At 44.8% G+C, this 21,935-nt stretch overlaps 1 protein-coding gene across 2 annotated transcripts in view; it reads left to right on the top strand.

Moving 5' to 3' along the window:
- The window catches only part of smo (smoothened, frizzled class receptor), a 69,381-nt gene that overhangs the window by 11,875 nt on the left and 35,571 nt on the right, over positions 1–21,935 (top strand). For both annotated transcript variants that reach the window (XM_072471166.1, XM_072471165.1), the window contains exons 2-3: positions 17,728–17,933; positions 18,397–18,606. In XM_072471166.1, coding sequence (XP_072327267.1) covers positions 17,787–17,933; positions 18,397–18,606 — 357 coding nt within the window. In that variant the 5' untranslated portion in view covers positions 17,728–17,786. The remainder of the gene's footprint in view (positions 1–17,727; positions 17,934–18,396; positions 18,607–21,935) is intronic.

The raw sequence follows: 21,935 nt of genomic DNA, 5'->3' as shown, positions 1-21,935 counted from the left end.
TTCCAAAAAAGCTTTTCTACTGCTATGTAATGCATTTAAATGTTCAGCAAAACCAGAGCTAATTGTAGTCCCCTCCCAAGCTGGAGGGTGGTCATCCAAAATGGACGGAATTTTAGGATTTCTACCAAACACTAATTGATAAGGACAATAGCCCCCAACCATCTGCAATGAATTCTTTGCATGTACTCCCCATGCTAAAGCTGAATTTAGCCTGCAATTTGGTCGATCTGCCAAAATTTTCCAAAGCATGTCATCGCTGACAGCATGATTTCGTTCACAGACAGCATTACTAAATGGGCTTTCTGCAGCCGTATTCATAACTCTGATATTTATGTTTTCACACATGTCCCTAAACTCATCATTAGCAAATTCTCCCCCATTGTCCGTAAGGAATTTTGCTGGTGGACCCATTCCTGTCCCTATCCATTTTTCCACGATTTGATCCAGAATTACTCTCTTCTTTACTTCGTACAATCGTTGATTGACTAAATCTGGTTGCTAAATCTACAAAATGCAAAATAAATATATTATTTGCTTTATCCCAGATGTTAAGGTCCATGGCCACAATGTCGTTAAAATCCCTGGCCAAGGACTTCCGGTTGCGGCGATGCCCAGCTAAGCCGCACGTTTCGGCGGCTCCAGCTCAAACGGACCTTCGGGCTCTTTTAAGAGCCCCAACTGGGAATTTTTTCAGGACGAAACCCGGTGTAGGGTGAGTCAACAGGGAGTCCCCCCCAACGGATGAGAAAAATATCGACGGGGGCGGCTACATCGCGAAGAATCCTCGACGATAGGGACAGGAGGGGAAAAAAGAAGCAAGATGGCGGCGGAGAAAGCCCAGGCGACATGGGGGCCCGATCAAGACGAATTCTTAAGACGGTGTGTGGAGCTACTTAAGAAGGAGGTGCTGACCCCGATGCTACAGGCAATTCAGGGGCTTAAGGAGGCACAAAGGTCCCAGGAGACAGAGCTCCGCGTGGTGGAGCAGAAGGTGACGGATAATGAAGACGAGATCCTGGGCCTGGCGGTCAAAACACAGACGCACGAGGCGCTCCACAAAAAGTGCATTGAAAGGATTGAGGCCCTAGAAAACAGAGCACGAAGGAAGAACCTTCGGATCCTGGGTCTCCCCGAGGAAGTGGAAGGAGCGGACTGCGGGGCTTATGTGAGCACGATGCTAAGCTCGCTGATGGGAGCTGAGGCCCCTTCGGGCCCCTTAGAAGTGGAGGGGGCTCATCGGGTCCCTGCGAGGAGACCAAAGGCGGGAGAACCAGCTAGGGTGACAATCGTGCAATTTCACCGCTTTAATGATAGAGAAGTGGTTCTGAGATGGGCCAAAAAGGTACGAAGTAGTAGATGGGAGAATGCAGTGGTACGGGTGTACCAGGATTGGAGTGCGGAGGTGGCGAGAAGGAGGGCGAGTTTTAATCGAGCCAAGGAGGTGCTACACAAGAAGAAGGTGACGTTCGGGATGCTGCAGCCGGAGCGACTATGGGTCACGTACCAGGAGAGACATCACTACTTCGAGACGGCGGAAGAAGCATGAATCTTTATTAAAGACGAGAAACTGGATCGGAACTGAGGGACTGATATTAGAGGGAAATGTCACTGTCGATGTATATAGAGATGTAAATTGGGAAGGGGGGGGACACTAAGAAATGTGGGCGCCGGTGGAGGGAAAGAAGAGACATAGGCGGAGGATGAGGAATGGGAGTGGGGTGGGAGAGGGAGCTGCGCCACAAGGGGCGGGACAGCTACAGAGAATATGGAGCCTACTGTCCTTGTTCCCGCGCTAGAAAGGTGATGGTGGGAAGATAGGCCCAAGGTAGATGGGAGTTCCCCACACGGGGGGGGGGTCAAGGAGTGAGCGGGAGAAGCCGGGGTCAGTTGAAGTCAGCTGACTTTCGGAAGTAACATGGGGGGAGCAATCACGCTAGATGGGGATCTAGCGGGGGGAGGGGGGGGGAAGGAGGATAACTGGGTTGCTGCTGCAGAAATCAAAGAGGAACTGGCTAAAGAAAGGGTGGTCGGGGCTGGAATGTGCCACCTGGGGAACGAGTGGGAGCGCGGAATCGGGACGTGGGACTGGCCTGGAGAGGGTGATGGCTAGTCGACACGGGAAAGGGGCAGGTAGCCCCCCAGTGCAGCTGATCACGTGGAACGTGAGAGGCCTAAATGGACCGATTAAAAGGGCCCGAGTGTTCGCGCACTTGAAAGGACTGAGGGCAGACGTGGCTATGCTCCAGGAGAAGCACCTGAAGGTGGCGGACCAAGTTAGGTTAAGGAAAGGATGGGTGGGACAGGTGTTCCATTCAGGGCTGGATGCAAAGAATAGAGGGGTGGCCATACTGGTGGGGAAACGGGTATCATTCGAAGCTAGGAGCATTGTAGCAGATAGTGGAGGCAGATATGTGATGGTGAGTGGCAGACTGGAGGGAACGGAGGTCGTGTTGGTTAACGTATATGCCCCGAATTGGGATGATGTGGGATTCATGAAGCAGATGCTGGGACGTATACCGGACCTGGAGGCAGGAAACTTGATAATGGGGGGAGACTTCAACACCATGCTGGACCCAGGGTTAGATAGATCCAGATCTAAGACCGGAAGAAGGCCGGCAGCGGCCAAGGTGCTTAAGGGGTTTATGGACCAAATGGGGGGAGTGGATCCATGGCGATTTGTTAGACCGAAGGCCAAGGAGTTCTTCTTCTCCCATGTTCACAAGGTGTACTCCCGGATAGATTTTTTTGTTTTGGGAAGGTCGTTGATCTCGAGGGTGGAAGAAACTGAGTATTCAGCCATAGCTATCTCGGATCATGCCCCACATTGGGTGGACCTGGAACTAGGAGAGGAGAGGGAGCAGCGTGCACTCTGGCGATTAGATGTGGGATTGTTGGCGGATGAGGGAGTCTGTGGAAGGGTGCGGGGATGTATCGAGAGATACCTGGAGGCCAATGAAGAAGGGGTGGTCCGAGTGGGAGTGGTATGGGAAGCACTAAAGGCGGTGGTCAGAGGAGAGCTGATCTCCATCAGGGCCCACAAAGGGAAAACAGAGGCCAAGGAAAGGGAAAGATTACTGGGGGAGATTTTAAGGGTGGACAAAGAATATGCGGAGACCCCGGAGGAGGGACTGTACAGGGAGAGACGACGACTCCAGACGGAGTTCGACCTTCTGACCACCAGGAGGGCGGAGGTGCTGTGGAGGAAGGCACAGGGGATGAGATATGAATATGGGGAAAAGGCTAGTTGCCTGTTGGCCCATCAGTTGCGAAAGAGGACAGCGGCGAGGGAGATAGGGGGAATTAGAGACGAAAAGGGAGCTACGGTGCGGAGAGCAGGGAAGATAAACGAGGTGTTTAAGACCTTTTCCGAAAGACTTTATAGGTCCCAACCCCCGGAGGGAAAAGAGGAGATGCGGCAGTTTTTGGACCAATTAAGGTTCCCGAGGGTGGAGGAGCAGGAGGTGGAAGGCCCTGGGGGCACCAATTGGGGTGGAAGAGGTTACCAAAGGGCTGGGGAACATGCAGGCAGGGAAGGTCCCGGGACCAGATGGGTTGCCGGTGGAATTTTATAGAAAATATGTGGACTTGCTGGCCCCATTGTTGGTGAGGACTTTTAACGAGGCCAGGGACTCTACCCCCGACCATGTCGGAGGCGACGATATCGCTAATTTTGAAGCGGGATAAAGATCCGCTGCAGTGCGGGTCCTATAGGCCTATTTCACTACTAAATGTGGACGCCAAATTGCTAGCAAAGGTGCTGGCATCGAGGATAGAGGACTGTGTCCCGGGGGTGGTGCACGAAGACCAGACAGGATTCGTAAAAGGGAGACAACTAAATGTCAACGTGCGACGGCTATTAGGGGTGATAATGATGCCCCCAGCAGAGGGGGAGGCAGAGATAGTGGGCAATGGATGCAGAGAAGGCATTTGATAGGGTGGAGTGGGAGTATCTATGGGAGGTGCTGAGGAGGTTCGGGTTCGGGGACGGGTTTGTTAGCTGGGCCAAACTCCTCTATGGGGCCCCAACGGCAAGTGTGGTCACGGGTCGGCAAAGATCGGAGTATTTCCGACGATACAGGGGAACAAGACAGGGATGCCCGCTATCTCCATTACTGTTCGCGTTGGCAATTGAACCACTGGCCATGGCGCTGAGAGACTCCAGAAAATGGAGAGGGGTGATTAGAGGGGGAGAAGAACACCGAGTGTCACTCTATGCGGATGACCTACTGCTGTATGTGACGGACCCAGTGGGGGGGATGACAGAGGTCATGCAGATATTGAGGGAGTTCGGAGATTTCTCGGGATATCGGCTTAACATGGGAAAGAGTGAACTTTTTGTGATACACCCTGGGGACCAGAGTAGAGGGATAGATGGCCTGCCTTTAAGGAAAGTGGAAAGAAACTTTCGATACCTGGGGATTCAGATAGCCAGGAGCTGGGGAACCTTGTACAGACTTAATCTGACACGACTGGTGGAACAAATGGAAGAGGACTTCAAGAGGTGGGACATGCAGCCACTGTCACTGGCGGGCAGAGTGCAGGCAATTAAGATGATGGTCCTCCCAAGGTTCCTATTTGTATTCCAATGTCTCCCTATACTGATCACTAAGGCCTTCTTTAAAAAAATAGACAGGAGCATCACGAGCTTCGTGTGGGCAGGGAAAGTTCCGAGGGTAAGGAGGGGGTTCTTACAACGTAGTAGAGACAGAGGGGGACTGGCGCTGCCGAATTTGGGCGACTACTACTGGGCCGCCAATGTGGCGATGATCCGTAAATGGATGATAGAGGGAGAGGGAGCGGCGTGGAAAAGATTAAAGAGAATGTCCTGTAAAGGGACGAGTCTAGAGGCGCTGGTGACGGCGCCACTACCGTTCTCACCAAAAAAATTTACCACGAACCCAGTGGTGGCGGCAACATTAAATATTTGGGGACAATGGAGGCGACAGAGAGGTGTGCTGGGAGCCCTGGTGGTGTCCCCAATTAGGAACAACCATAGGTTTGCCCCAGGGAGGATAGATGGAGGATTCCAGAGCTGGCACCAGTTGGGAATTAGGAGGGTGGGAGATTTATTTATAGACGGGACGTTTGTGAGCTTGGGAGCGTTGGAGGAAAAGTATAGGCTGCCCCGGGGAAATATCTTTAGGTATATGCAGGTGAGGGCGTTCACAAGACAACAGGTGAGGGAATTTCCATTGCTCCCGACACAGGGGATCCATGATAGAGTGCTTTCGGGGGTGTGGGTCGGGGAGGGCCAGGTGTCAGAGATATACCGAGAGATGAGAGAAGAGGGGGAGGAGCTGGTGGGCGAACTGAAAGGAAAGTGGGAAGAAGAGCTCGGGGAGGAGATAGAGGAGGGTCTGTGGGCTGATGCCCTAAGCAGGGTAAATTCCTCTTCCTCATGCGCCAGGCTTAGCCTGATTCAATTTAAGGTGCTACATAGAGCACACATAACGGGAGCAAGGTTGAGCAGGTTCTTCGGAGTGGAGGACAAGTGTGGGAGGTGCGGCGGAACCCCGGCAAACCACACGCATATGTTTTGGTTGTGCCCGGCACTGGAGGGGTATTGGAGGGGAGTGACGGGAATGATCTCGAAGGTGGTGAAGGTCCGGGTCAAACCAGGCTGGGGGTTAGCTATATTTGGAGTAGCGGATGAGCCGGGAGTGCAGGAGGCGAAAGAGGCCGATGTTGTGGCCTTTGCGTCCCTAGTAGCCCGGCGTAGGATTTTACTCATGTGGAAGGAAGCGAAACCCCCCGGACTGGAGGCCTGGATAAACGATATGGCGGGGTTCATAAAACTGGAGCAGATTAAGTTTGCACTGAGAGGATCGGCTCAAGGGTTCACCAGACGGTGGCAACCGTTCCTCGACTACCTAGCGGAACATTAGAGGGAAGATAGATGACCAGCAGCAGCAACCCAGGGGGGGGGGGGGGGGGGCGGAGGAGGGGGAGGGGGGAGGGGGGGGGGGGGGAAGTTTCATTTTATGTTATTTGGTTAGTTTACCATGTTAGTTAGTTACTCTATATTAGATTGTAGTTATCATGTTACTTGAACTGTTAAATTTTCTTTATGTTTGATGTGTAAGGGAAAAAATTGTGTATGAAAAATTTCAATAAAATGTATTAAAAAAAAAAAAAATCCCTGGCCAAAGGTAGGGTTACTATCGGTCGTGCTGGTGTCCTTCTGTACTTCCTACAAACTTCACAGCGGTCACTAACCTGTTCTATCAGTTTAGTATAGTCGTTATCCCTTACCCCTGCATCCTTTAATACATTTTTCAGCCTCCAAGGAGACGGATGTGCAAATTGCCTATGCAGTTTTAATACCACAAGCTTTTTATCAGCTAAAGTCCCATTTTCAACTGCCATTAACACATCCTTAACGACTCTACTTGAAATATTATTTTTCAGTATTGGAATACAATAGTGTCCCGACTGTAAATTGTAAGTCCACCGTCTTTCCAAAAACTGTTGCCTTATCCTGTTCCATATCCAGTTTCATGTGTGCTTTCTTCATCGACGGTCTGCTCAGAAGCAAAGGTATCTCGCTTGATACAACATCCGTGCTAATGAAATGATTCACTCTGGTAATATTGCAAGGGATCACCACTCTTTTTAGCGACTTCAGAGTATTATCATCCCCAAACTTGAAACTTGCGGAACTTTCAAATTCCTTAACCTTGTTACGATTTTCAGCATTCAAAGATTCCAGGTAACATTTTAACCAGTCAATTCCACACACAGTAGATGTGCAGCCACTGTCCAATACAGCACAGTTGAAGGATTCTACAACCAACACCCTCATTACCGGCGTAAATGTGCTTGTCAATAGGACAATGCCTTCTTTCTGGTCACTATCTTTTTCCTCTTCTGACTCTTCCGTGTCATGTGTCGCTTCAAACACTCTATCATAACGAGTTGGGCAGTTGAAAGCATAATGGTATTGAGAGTCACATCTAAAACATTGATTTATCATGCCCGTGCATTTCTCGGGTTCATCTTCCTATTGTAGGTTCTAACTGGGTTTCTGTCTTCATAATTTCCTTGTCTCGGTCTCCTTCTATAGTCTTGAGCCCTGTTCGTAACCATACGATTTCGCCATCCTGTTAGTAGTGTATCTTACATATTCTGCCTTATTGCAGGCTGACCTATTTGGGTCATCAGAGCCATCGGAATCGAATGTTTCCCCAGACCTTGTAAAGCTTTTGTCATCTGTTCGAATAAGGTATCCTTATCAGTAAACTGAACTCCTGTCAAAACCAGGAGCCTATCCATGTTGCTCACTCTAGCACAGTCAAGGAATATAAAGGCCAACACAGACTATGGAAATTCCAGGTTGTGTTTCTGCAGCTTTTTATATAGTCTGCCAAATTCCATTATATAGTCTTCCATGGAGATATCCTCCATTTTCCGGAACTTACCAAAATCTGACCATGCTTCATACGCACTTAACAAGTCATCTTTCTTATAAATCTTATCCATATAATGTAATAAAGTGTCCAGACCTTCTTTTTAGTCTAACTCTTCCAATTCCAGCTCAGAAAGCACTTTGTTTTGGATTTTACTGCCATATGGTAGAGAAAGAGCCAATGCTATACCTTGTTTTCTCTTTCCCAAAGCAGTTACCTTAGTCCACATAACTACTGCACTTCTCCATTGGTCGTACGTTTCCCTTTCAGAAAATAAGGGAGGATAGTTTAATCCAGCCATTGTTATCCTGGGTTCAGCCAGGTATCTTTTTTTTTCCTTCTCACTCACTCCTTGGTTTGATCAGGAAAACCTGTATCTTTCAAACCTTCACATTTGCACAGCAACCATCCTCTGCTACCATTGTGAGACGTTTTAGTTGCTGTGAAATGATGAGTCTAAAGTTCTTGTTTCCTTTTCACCAAGCACCATTTATTTCACTTCCACAGCCGCTGCACAAAACTCTTAACAACACACCACCTGACAGAGGCTACCTGAAGCCCCTTTACATATCAGTGTCAATTAATGGATACTTAACATACATGAGACAACTAATTGCAATGTCTCTTAACCCATTACTTAACAATGTTTGGTCTATTTTCAAAGCCCTTATCCACCTATCAAAATTCCTCTGTTTGATCTTTTCAAATTCCATGTATGTTGACCACATTTTTCCCTAAATTTCTAAACCTTTGTCTGTAGGCTTCAGGCACTAGGTCATATGCACCTAAGATGGTTTTTTCACCTCCTCATACGTCCCAGATACCTCATCCGGTAGTGACGTTAACACTTCACAACCTCTACATACCAGCTTTGTTTGAATCAGTAACACCCACATGTCCTGTGGCCATTTCATTTGTTTAGCTACCTTCTCAAGTGAAATGAAACAGGCTTCCACCTCCTTCTCATCAAACCTTGGCAATGCTTGGACATATTTAAATCGATCCCCACCAAGCCTTCGACTATGACGCTCTTTCTCACTATCCTCCAACTGGACGTTTCCCTTTGCGTCTGCCAATTTTAACTGACTGTTATGTTTCATAGCCATTTTCTGAAGTTCAAACTCTCTCTCTTTTTCTCTTTCCTCTCTATCTCTTTCCTTTTGTTCTGCTATGGCTATTCTTTCTTTGTTTCTTTCTTCTCTCTCTTTTTCTTTTTCCACGATCTGTATCTCCCTTTCTCTTTCTTTTTATCTCATTGCACATTCAAGCTGCTTTAATTCTTTTTCATGTTCAAGTTGCTTAATCTGCAACTGTATCTTTGCCATTTCTAATGAGTCAGACTGTATCTCAGGCAACTTTAAATGCTTAGCCATCGCCATAATTACCTCATCTTTTCACATTTTGACAGGTAATGTTAACTGCAATATTTTTGCCAAATCTAACAGTCTGCTTTTAGTCTCTGTCCGTAAGGTACTGCGTGTTACTGTCTCCACCCCCAAAAACTTCAGAGCCTCTGAAAGAGCCATTGTCCTCAACACACTCCCAACTTAAATTAAAATACCACACCTGAAAAGCACCGACAATATGCTCACCCCTCACTGTCTTTAAGTTCACTAAGCCAATCCAATAGATAGACTTTTATCCCGGACGAGCCCCTAATCTGTTATGGGCCAGGGTTTAGAGAACCCCAAAGTGTATCATGGAGTTCACCTGACCCAAAACTTTTAATAGATTGTGGTATGGGGAGCACATGGCCTACTCTACAGGTGTGGTACAGCAGAAATGGAAAGGTATTTTTTTAAAGCAAAACAATGTTTATTCTATGAACTCAAGTTAACCTTTTAAAAAAAATACAATGAACATCTTAGCAACCATTAATTCAAATACAACCCCCAAAGAATATAACACTAAGTAATCCTTTAAGCTTTCCTTTTAACATCCATACGACTTAAAACACCTTTTACCAGAAGCACATCAGGTTAAAGACACTACTGTTATTAGTTTTAAATCACCAGGATTGCTTTGCAGTCTTTAGATTACAGAGAGATTCATACAGCTTCTGGCTGTGACTGCAGCTATCCAGCTCTGAAAACAAAACTAAAACACACCCTGCAGCCTGCTCAAAAACGAAAGTAAAAAGCTGACAGAGAGCTCAGCTCCACCCACTCTCTGACATCTCTGCAGTAATAAACACCCATTTCTTAAAGGTACTCTCACTACAAATATTTACATACACACCCATTTATAAACACCCATTTCTTAAATGTACTCTCACATGACAATACAATACACCTTTTTTACTGTCCTTCCGAACAGTTTGGTTCAGAATGAAACAATGGCCCGATAAGGGGTAATGAGGACATGGACTTTGTGATGTGTCCGGGTGGTCGGTTGGGAGGAGGGTAGCAAAAGCAATAGTTTTGAACTTCTCAATGTTTAACTGAATTAAATTGCAGCGTTTCAAGAATTGAATGGCAGAGAGCCAGTCTTAGCAACATGGAAGCAGAGGAGAGATGGAGAGAGTTGGGGGGTGAGGTAAAGTTGACTGTTGTCAGCATACATGTGGAACCCAATGCTATGTTTTTAGATGATGACATTGAGAGGAAATATTTAAGTGAGCAAGGGGAAAGGATCGAGGATAGAAAGACTTCCATTTGTATACAAACATTTACCGTTTCAGGAAGTCCAAAGCATTTTACAGTCAATTAAATCATTTTAAATGTAGTCACTGTACCAATATGGTAAATATGGCAGCCAATTTGTGTGCAGCTTGGTCCCTGCAAGGTGATAACCTGATAATCTGTTGTACTGATATTTGTTGAGGGTTAAATATTGTCCAGGACACAGAGAGAATTCCCCTGCTCTTCTTGGAAAATGTGTGATGGGGATTTTTGCACCCACTGAGGGTACTTAGGGTCTCAGTTTAACTACTTATCGGAAAGGCAATCTGCTGCATCATTACATTCATCATTCCTGTCTAAAATTGTTGTTCACCACTATAGTGACCCCCTCAAAAACGTCAACTACATGAGTCAGACATGATTTCTCCGTCACAAATCCATAACACACTTTGATCAACTCATAGTTGTTCAATTGCTTAAGAAGTCTTGTCCCTGAAAATATATTCCAATAGCTTTCCCACAAGTAAATTACATAGACTTTTCAGCACAGAAAGGGGTTGTTTAGGGCAGCACGGTGGTGCAGTGGTTAGCACTGCTGCTGTTATGGGCCAGGGTTTAGCGAACCCCAAAGTGTATCATGGAGTTCCCCTGACCCACAACGTTTAATAGATTATGGTATGGGGAGCACACGGCCCAATCTACAGGTGTGGTACAGCAGAAATGGAAAAGTATTTTTTAAAAGCAAAACAATGTTTATTCTATGAACTCAAGTTAACCTTTTTAAAACATACAGTGAACATCTTAGCAACCATTAATTCAAATACAACTCTCAAAGAATACAACACTAAGAAATCCTTTATAACTCCCCAAACAACATCCAGAAGACAGAAAAAACACCTTTCAACAGAAGCACATTAGGTTTACATTCAGTACTGAGAACACTTATAATTCTGAATTCACCAAATGATCAAGAGATAGTCTTTGTATGGCAGAGAGATCAACAGCACACTTGCTCTGTCTGGCTTCAGCTCCAACACCGAAAACGAAACTAAAACATACCCTGCAGCAAACAGCCTAAAACGAAAGTAAAAAGCTGACAGACAGACCAGTCCACCCACCCTCTGACATCACTGCAGTAGTAAACACCCATTTCTTAAAGGTACTTTCACTACAGATATTCATCTACACACCCATTTATAAACACCCATTTCTTAAAGGTACTCTCACATGACACCTCCCCCAAAGAAAAAAAACCCCATCAACTTCTAGATGGTTTCATTTTTCACTCTCCTTTAAGAAATGCACACAGTAAATATACGTTTTTGTTTCAAAAAACAACGCACGCAAACAGGTATAATAATATAGTCCTTTTTTTTTCTTCCTCCAACTGAAATCCTTCTCAATTGACAGTTTCTTTGAACAAGAAGGTCTCTGCACGATCCATCCATTTCTCTACGCCTCGGCATTTCTCTTTAAAGTCAGATACTTAGTTCAATCTGATCGCAGAGTCCCTTGTAATTCTCCAACGCAGGAGCATTGGTTATCACAGCTTTCAGGCAGTCAAATGCCTGTTGAAACTCCGCTGTCCACCGAAATTTTCGACGTTTCTTCAGCAAGTCCATCAGTGGAGCAATCGCGCTACAAAACGTTTGCACAAATGTTCGATCAAATCCACTCATGCCAAGAAATCGCATTATTTCCCTATGTCTCAAGGGTATCGAAAACTCCTCAAGGAAAGTGACTTGGGCTTTTCCAAATTCACTTTTGGCTAGGTTTATTACCAAACTCCCCTCCTGAAGTCGATCAAATCACTCCAACAGATGTTTTAAATGTTCTTTCCATGTCTGGCTGAAAATGATCAGATCGTCGATGAATACCGCACAATTGGGTAATCCTGAAACAACTTTGTTAGTTAACCGTTGAAATGTGGCTGGGGCGTTTTTCATGCCAAATGGCATAACTTTGAATTGGTATATACCATCTGGAGTCACAAAAGCTGAAATCTCCTTCGCCCTTTCGGATAAAGGTACCTGCCAGTAACCTTGAAGTAAATCCAGTTTGGAAATAAGAGCTGATTGCCCCACTTTCTCAATGCAATCCTCCATACGTGGGAGAGGATAAGAGTCCGTTCTTGTAACTGCATTAACCTTTCTATAGTCCACACACAACCGTTGGGTCCCATCTGGTTTAGGTACCATCACTATGGGTGAGCTCCATTGGCTGCAACCTACTTCACTTATGCCATTTTTAAGCTTACTCTCAATCTCATTGTTAACCTGTGCCAATTATAAAGGGGTAAATCTATACGGATGTTGTTTGATTGGAACAGTCTTTCCCACATCTACATCATGTGTAGCCATTTTATCTCCACAAACTTGCCCATGTGATATCAATAACTCTTTCAGGTCAGTTTGTTTTTCCTCTGGAAGGTAACTCAACAATTTATCCCAATTTTTAAGAACATCCCCGTTTTCCAATTTAATTTGAGGTATGTCAAATTCCAAGTCATCTGGATTTGGTTTGTCACTTTTAGTTAGAATCATTAAAACTTCCTCCTTTTTCTCTCCTTCCCTTTTAAAGGAACTTTTTTAGCATATTCACATGACACACACTCGGTGAGTCTTCCTTCTGTCTGGTGTTTTTACCACTTAATTCACTTCATTTAATTTCCTTTCAATCTGATAAGGTCCACAAAACCTTGCTTTTAAAGGTTCACCTACCATTGGTAACAACACTAAAACTTTATCTCCACCGGCAAACCTACGAACTTTGGATTTCTTGTCCGTGACCTGTTTCATCACATTTTGTGCAACTTTTAAATGTTATCTAGCCAATTCACCTGCACTATTTAATCGTTCCCTAAAATTTGACACGTAATCCAATAATGTAATTTCCGATTTCTCACTTACCAATTTTTCCTTAATCAATTTAAGTGGTCCTCTTACCTCACGACCAAAAGTTAGTTCAAAAGGACTGAATTTGGTTGATTCATTAGGTGCATCCCTAATTGCAAGCAGTACGAATGGAATTCCTTTGTCCCAATCCTCTGGATAATCTTGACAATAAGCCCTCAACATTGTCTTTAATGTCTGATGCCACCTTTCTAACGCTCCCTGCGATTCTGGATGGTATGCAGTTGATTGAAATTGTTTTATTCTTAAGCTATCCATAACTTCTTTGAATAACCTTGAGGTAAAATTTGATCCTTGATCCGATTGTATTTCTATGGGTAGTCCATATCTAGTAAAGAAGTTAAGTAACACCTCCACAATCTTTTTCGCTGTAATATTATCTACTGGAATGGCCTCTGGAAACCTAGTAGACACATCCATTATCGTCAAAAGATATTGATTCCCACTTTTCGTTTTAGGAAGCGGTCCTACGCAATCAATTAGGACCCTGGTAAAAGGTTCCTCAAATGCTAGAATTGGTATTAAGGGCACTGGTTTTATCACTGCTTGAGGTTTCCCTATCACTTGACGTGTGTGACATGATGGACAAAATTTAACTACATTTTTATGTAGTCCCGGCCAATAAAAATGTTTCTGGATTTTCGCTTGAGTTTTCCTTATTCCCAAATGACCTGCCACTGGTACCTCATGTGTAACTCGCAACACATCCTTTCTATACTCTACTGGCAATACTACTTGATGAACTTCTGCCCACTTTTCATCCGCCTGCATATGTAAAGGTCTCCATTTTCTCATCAAGACATCACTTTTACGGAAATAACACTGGTATATACTCAGATTCCTCTTCCGTGTATGCTTTCTGATACATTCGTTTTATTTCTATATCTTTTAGTTGTAACTCAGCCAAATTTCCTGAACTAAAAATATCTGCCTCATCCTCCACCTGTTCTTGTTCTTTTTCAACCATCTGATCAAAAATCGTTTCTGATAATTGCACTTCAACTTCATCTTCACTCTTTGATGTCTCCTCTTGTCTTAACCTGTGACTTTGCGACCTTGTTACTGCACAATCCGGAAAAATCCCAGGATATTCGTCCTTCAACCCTTCAGTTGTCTGATTTTCCACTGGCTTATCAACCACCGTAGGCATCACTCCCACCTGCGATCCAGCTATATCATTACCGAAGATAAACTGTATTCCTGGACAGGATAGTTTCTCTCTTACTCCTACTACCACTTCACCACTCTTCACTGGACTTTCCAATCTTACCTTATAGAATGGAACACTACTCCTCTCACCCTGAATTCCACATATTACCACCTTTTCTGGCAACATTCTTCCCAAACTACATAACTCCTCATCTCTTACCATTAAAGATTGACTAGCTCCCGTATCTCTTAGAATTGTGACTTCTTTACCTGCTCCTCCTGATACGCATGAGTAAACGTTACCCACACAAGTAAATTCTTTAAAGAGATCTGGCACCTTCTTACCAATCACCTCTTGATCAGGCTGTACAATCTTTTGCACCTCCTTCGCTTCACTTGGGCTTTCCTTTACCACTTTAGCAAACCCCACTGTCTTTTCCTGTTCTACCACATTAGCCTTCCCAGTGCTTTTCTTCAACCACCGACACTGTGACTTTACATGGCCTAGTTTATGACAGTGAAAACATTTGAAACTTTCCATGTCCCTTCCACCCTTCTGGATTTTTTAATCGGAGGTACACTCTCCTTATTATCTCCCATCAGATCACCTTTACCTTTACCACTTGAGTATTTCTATCCCTCACAGGCTGAAACTGATGTCGGAAACCAAGCTTTGATTTATGAACTAATTCATAATCATCTGCCATTTCTGCTGCTAATCTTGCAGTTTTAACCCTCTGCTCTTCCACATGAGTTCTCACTCCATCAGGAATTGAATTTTTAAACTCCTCCAAAAGTATAATTTCTCTGAGAGCTTCATACGTTTGGTCTATTTTCAAAACCCTTATCCACCTATCAGAATTACTCTGTTTGAGACTTTCAAACTCCATGTATGTTTGACCAAATTCTTTCCTTAAATTTCTAAACCTTTGTCTGTCGGCTTCAGGCACTAGTTCATATGCACCCAAGATGGATTTTTTCACCTCCTCAGATGTCCCAGATACCTCCTCCAGTAGTGATGCAAACACTTCACTAGCCCTACCTACTAGCTTTGGTTGAATCTGTAATACCCACATGCCCTGTGGCCATTTCATTTGTTTAGCCACCTTCTCAAATGAAATGTAAAAGGCTTCTACCTCCTTCTCGTCAAACCTTGGCAATGCTTGGACATATTTAAATAGATTCCCACCAAGCCTTCGACTTTGACGCTCTTTCTCACTATCCTCATCACTATCCTCTAACTGGACGTTTCCCTTTACGTCTGGCAATTTTAATTGACTGTCATGTTCCATGGCCATTTTCTGAAGTTCAAACACTCTCTCTTTATCTTTTTCCCTGATCAGTATCTTCCTTTCTCTTTCTTTTTGTTCTGCTAGGGCTATTCTTTCTTTTCTCCTTTCTTCTCTCTCCTTTTCTTTTTCCTCTCACTTTCTTTTTCCTCTCTATCTCTTTCTCTCTCTCTCTATTTTTCCTCTCTATCTCTTTCGTATTCAAGCTGCTTTAATTCTTTCTTTGTTTCTTTCTTCTCTCTCTTTTTCTTTTTCCACGATCTGTATCTCCCTTTATCTTTTTCTCTCATTGCATATTCAAGCTGCTTTGATTCTTTTTCATGTTCAAGTTGCTTAATCTGAAACTGTATCTTTGCCATTTCTAATGAGTCAGACTGTATCTCAGGCAATTTTAACTGCTTAGCCACTGCCATAATTACCTGATCTTTTCGCATTTTGTCAGGTAATGTTAACTGCAATGTTTTTGCCAAATCTAACAGTCTGCTTTTAGTCTCTGTCCATAAGGTACTGCGTGTGACCGTCTCCACCCCCAAAAACCTCAGAGCCTCTGAAAGAGCCATTGTCCACAACACACTCCCCACTTAAACTAGAACCACACCTGAAAAGCAGCCACAATATGCTCACCCCTCACTGTCTTTAAGTTCACTAAGCCACCCAATAGGTAGACTGTTATCCCCCTCGAGCCCCCAATTTGTTATGGGCCAGGGTTTAGAGAACCCCAAAGTGTATCATGGAGTTCCCCTGACCCACAACTTTTAATGGCTTGTGGTATGGGGAGCACATGGCCCACTCTACAGGTGTGGTACAGCAGAAATGGAAAAGTATTTTTAAAAAGCAAAACAATGTTTATTCTATGAACTCAAGTTAACCTTTTTAAAACATACAGTGAACATCTTAGCAACCATTAATTCAAGTACAACCCCCAAAGAATACAACACTAAGTAATCCTTAATAACTTCCCAAACAACATCCAGAAGACAGAAAAAACACCTTTCAACAGAAGCACATTAGGTTTACATTCACTACTGAGAACACTGAGAATTCTGAATTCACCACATGATCAAGAAATAGTTTTTTTATGGCAGAGAGATCAACAGTACACCTGCTCTGTCTGGCTTCAGCTCCAACACGGAAAACAAAACTAAAACACACCCTGCAGCAAACAGCCTAAAACGAAAGTAAAAATTTGACAGACAGCCCAGCTCCTTCCACTCTCTGACATCACTGTAATAGTAAACACCCATTTCTTAAAGGTACTCTCACTACAGATATTTATATACACACCCATTTATAAACACCCATTTCTTAAAGGTACACTCACATGACACTGCCTCATGGTTTGCCTTATGGTGCCGAGTATCCGGGTTCGATCTCGGCCCTGGGTCACTGTCCGTGTGGAATTTGCACATTCTCCCCCTGTCTGCGTGGGTCTCACCCCCACAATCCAAAAAGATGTGCAGTGTAGGTGGATTGGCCACGCTAAATTTCTCCTTAAAAAAAAAAAGAAAAAGAAAAGGGTTGTTTAAGCCCAACTACTTTGTGGCGGTGTTAATATTCCACATGTATCTCCTCGCATTCCATCTACCACATCTCAGCCTTTCAGCATAACTTTCTGTTCCCTTTTCTCTCATGTGAAATGAAATGAAAATCGCTTATTGTCATAAGTAGGCTTCAAATGAAGTTACTGTGAAAAGCCCCTAGTTGCCACATTCTGGCGCCTGTTTGGGGAGGCTGGTACGGGAATTGAACCGTGGTGCTGGCCTGCCTTGGTCTGCTTTAAAAGCCAGCGATTTAGCCCAGTGTGCTAAACTAACTTATCTAGTTTCCTTTTGAAAGTGACATTAAACTGGTAGGTCAGTAATGTTTCTGGTTTCTTCCTCTCTCTGTTCTAAAGTAAAGGAGTGACATTTACAATTTTCCAATCGAGAGGCACAATTCATAAAATTAGAGAGATTTGTAAAATTATGACTATTGCATCTTTTAATAGTCTAGAGTGGAAACCATCTGGACCTGAAGATTTGTCTTATCTTAAATCTTCTTATTTTCTCCATCGGTTGCTTCATGGATCAGGTCAGAGATTTGAAGGTGGTGAATAATGTTAAAAGCATCAAATACCTCATGCAGAGCAGAGCAATAATTCCTTTTTTTTCCAGAATATAATGAACATCCCAAATTCCTGACTGCATGGAGGGGAGGGGTTGCTCTGTAAAGCTCTTATTCAAATTCCCTAAATAAGCAGGAAGCTGGATAAACTTCCAGTTCCTGTGATCTTGCATTGTTGGTTATAAAATCTCTTCCCAGATGCTTTGCTAGAGGGTCTCATTCATCTCCTGTTATCCTTCTTTTCCAGGGCTGCGGAATGCTCCAGGCTGTTGGAGTGTGATTCAACAACTTCTGTGTGCTGTCTACATGCCAAAATGTGAAAATGGCAAAGTGGAACTGCCTGGTCAGGTGATGTGTCAGATCACAAGACGCCCCTGTGCTATTGTAGAGCGGGATAGAGGCTGGCCTGACTTCCTGAAGTGTTCAATTGACCGCTTTCCTGAAGGATGCCTGGTGAGTTTGGTGAACGTTGGATAAAGCAAAAATAACCCATACAGGGGTTGTATTCCACCACCCCCTAAGACTTCCTTGCTCATACTCCCTCCAAGTGGCTGCTCTTCATGTGTGAGCCATGAGACTTGTGTGAGCATCAAGAGATGACTCCATCTTGGGAAATGGGTGGGTGGGGGTAGCGATATCACACTGGGGCCTGATCCTATCTGCACACAGGCACACTCTTTCTCCAGTAGGAGTCATTGGAGGTCAAACTAACAGTACTTGAGTTTTAGAGATTGGATTGACAATGAGTTGGTTTGGTGAGCCAGATCTTGATAACAGGTTTTCCAAGCTGTCATCTTGCCCACAGTTGGTATGAGAATACCAATGGGTGTGCCACCAGAGAGGATGGAAATACAGAGCTGGCGGGGGGGGGGGGGGAGAATTAACTGTATATTTTAAACTCTTGTCTTCCTTTCAGAACGAAGTTCAGAATATCAAGTTTAACAGCTCTGGCCGCTGCGAATCCCCGCTGGTGCGCACAGAGAATCCCAAAAGCTGGTACGAGGATGTGGAGGGATGTGGAATTCAGTGTCAGAACCCGCTCTTCACAGACAGCGAGCATGATGCCATGCATGTCTACATCGCCATTTTTGGTTCCATTGCCATTCTCTGCACATTTTTCACGTTGGTAAGCAATGCCATGGCTGGCCTTTCATTGGCAATGACCACCAAAGCAGCCTGAGCCCACTGACACCTTGTTCCACAAAGGAAGAATGACGACCCTCCCCCAGTAAAGTAGAATTTCACAAACAAACAGGGGAAGATTGGGCGGTGTCCATGGAGCCTGATAACACCACTGGGAAGCTTGCTCCATTTTGAGAGTGGCCTGACTGTTGGAAAAATAGGCCCTGGTGTGGAGAAGGAGTCCAATAAGGAAGATCTCTGTATTTGTGTCAGGGAGCCCAGAGCTGTCTCCTCGCCCCAGCAAAATAATTGTTAATAAAGTTTGTCATTTTCTTATGCCTTGGACTGCACTGTCAGATGAAACTGTCCTGTTCAAGGGTGTCCTAAAATGGAAGTCACAACCCTACTTGGTTGCTCACTTTACAAATTTAAAGGCCTGACCATCCAAAATAGATGGGCGTCCAATATGCCCACCAGGGTGACCCTATCACCATGGGGTCAGTAGGCATGGGGTCTGAAGGTATTTTCTTTCCTAGGTTTTGGGATGCTAGCAGGCAAAGAGACTGTGAATCTGCTCTGGGATGTGTTTTACAGTGGGGCAGCGGAGAGAGACTATTTGACTTCTCCAGCACTGCCTGCATAGTTGGGGTTGTTTCAAAATAGAATTGTGTTCTTAGAGCGTTGCGCAGGTCAAAGAGACACAGCCTAAGTGAGTGAGACACATCCAGAGTGGGGAATTTGAAACTTGGTAATTTGGTGCAGTGAAGTAACCAGGAAAGTTTCGGGAGCCGTTCGGAGGAGGAGGAGCAGTGTCTGTGTGAGTATAAAAACCTACTTTAACCCGGGGATCGCGGCCTAGTTTCGGGAGCCGTTCGGAGGAGGAGGAGCAGTCTCTGTGTGAGTATAAAAACCTAACGGTAACTTCCTGTTTTCCACTTTTTTTTCTCCAAAAGTGACGTCAGAGGGAAGCTGTGATCTGATTGGTTGATAGCAAATCTGCCCCAAATTTAAAAAAACACACAGCTAAACTCATAAACTTAAATTAAACTAATTAATTAATTAGAGATGGCTGGTCAGGTGATGTGCTTGAGCTGCTTGATGTGGGAGCTGGCAGATCCCATTGCGAGCTGCAGCGACCACATCTGCAGTAAGTGTTGGCTGCTCGAAGAGCTCTGGCTCAGAGTTGATGAGCTGGAGTCTGAGCTTCAAACACTGAGGCACATCCGGGAGGGGGGCGACTTACCTGGACACTGTGTTTCAGGAGGCAGTCACACCTGTCAGAGTAAATAGTTTAAATCCTGCCAGTGGCCAGGGACAGCAGGGTGTGACTGCAAGTCAGGCAGATAAAGGGAACCAGCAGTCAGGAACTCAGGAGCCTCAGCACTTGACCCTATCCAACAGGTACGAGGCACTTGCTCCCTGTGTGGATGGCGAACAGGGCTGCAGGAAGGATGAGTCAGCTGACCAAGGCACCATGGTTCAGCAGGCCATTCAAGGGGAGGGAGTAAATAGGCAAGTTGTAGTTGTAGGGGATTCTATTATCAGGGGGATAGATAGTATCCTTTGTGAGCAGGATAAAGAGTCCCGCATGGTATGAGCCTGCCCGGTGCTAGGGTGCGGGACATCTCTGACCGGCTTGAAAGGATACTGGAGAGGGAGGGGGAGGATCCAGTTGTTGTGGTCCATGTCGGTACCAACAACATAGGCAAGTCTAGGACAGTGGACCTGTTTAGAGATTATAAAGAGCTAGGATTCAAATTAAAAAACAGGTCCTCAAGGGTCATAATCTCCGGATTACTGCCCGAGCCACGTGCAAATTGGCATAGGGAGGCAAGAATAAGGGAAGTTAACACGTGGCTGAAAGAGTGGTGTGGGAAAGAGGGGTTCCTTTTCATGGGACACTGGCATCTGTTTTGGGACAGGGGGGACCTATACCGTTGGGATGGTCTCCACCTGAACCGAGCTGGGACCAGTGTTCTGGCGAAAAGAGTAAATAGGGTGGTCAATAGGACTTTAAACTAGAGATTGGGGGGGGAAGGGAAAGTCAGGGAACCAAGAGGTGAAGTAATCAGTGGGAAGCGTAGCTGCTTAGGAATACAAAAAAGCACGAAAAGACAGAACTCAGGAGAGGTTACGATCGTCCCCATCTCACAAAATGTGACACAGTGTATGGAAAGGCTCAGTAAACCAAGGTCCACCACACTAAGAAAACAAAAAGGGACGGTCAATAGAGAATTAAAGGTGCTATATTTAAATGCGCACAGTGTACGGAACAAGGTAGATGAGCTTGTGGCCCAGATTGTGACTGGCAGGTATGATGTGGTAGGCATCACAGAGACATGGTTGCAGGGGGTTCAGGACTGGCATTTAAACATCCAGGGATTCACAACCTATCGAAAAGACAGAGAGGTGGGCAGAGGGGGCGGGGTTGCCTTGTTAATTAGGAATGAAATTAAATCAACAGCACTAAACGGCATAGGGTCAGTTGATGTGGAGTCTGTGTGGGTAGAGTTGAGGAACCACAAAGGCAAAAAAAACATAATGGGAGTTATGTACAGGCCTCCTAACAGTGGTCAGGACCAGGGGCACAAAATGCACCACGAAATAGAAAGTGCATGTCAGAAAGGCAAGGTCACAGTGATCATGGGGGACTTCAATATGCAGGTGGACTGGGTAAATAATGTTGCCAGTGGACCAAAGGACAGGGAATTCATTGAATGCTTACAGGAGGGCTTTTTGGAACAGCTTGTGATGGAGCCCACGAGGGAACAGGCCATTCTGGACTTAGCGTTATGTAATGAGCCAGACTTGATAAAAGATCTTAAAGTAAGGGAACACTTAGGAGGCAGTGATCATAATATGGTAGAATCAATTTGAAAGAAAGAAGGTAGAATCAGATGTAAAGGTGTTACAGTTAAATAAAGGTAACTACAGGGGCATGAGGGAGGAACTGACAAAAATCGACTGGGAGCAGAGCCTAGTGGGAAAGACAGTAGAACAGCAATGGCAGGAGTTTCTGGGAGTAATTGAGGACACAGTACAGAGGTTCATCCCAAAGAAAAGAAAGGTTATCAGAGGGGAGATTAGGCAGCCATGGCTGACAAAGGAAGTCAGGGAATGCATCAAAGCAAAAGAGAAAGCCTATAATGTGGCAAAGAGTAGTGGGAAGTCAGAAGATTGGGAAGGCTACAAAAAAAAACAGAGGATAACAAAGAGAGAAATAAGGAAAGAGAGGAACAAATATGAAGGTAGGCTAGCCATTAACATTAGGAATGATAGTAAAAGTTTCTTTAAATACATTAAAAACAAACGGGAGGCAAAAGTAGACATTGG

This window comes from Scyliorhinus torazame, chromosome 13 (assembly GCF_047496885.1).
Source record: "Scyliorhinus torazame isolate Kashiwa2021f chromosome 13, sScyTor2.1, whole genome shotgun sequence".
In the NCBI taxonomy this organism is placed as follows: Eukaryota; Metazoa; Chordata; class Chondrichthyes; order Carcharhiniformes; family Scyliorhinidae; genus Scyliorhinus; species Scyliorhinus torazame.
The sequence above is the reverse complement of the archived record's forward strand: the minus strand, read 5'-3'. Positions and strand labels throughout refer to the sequence as shown.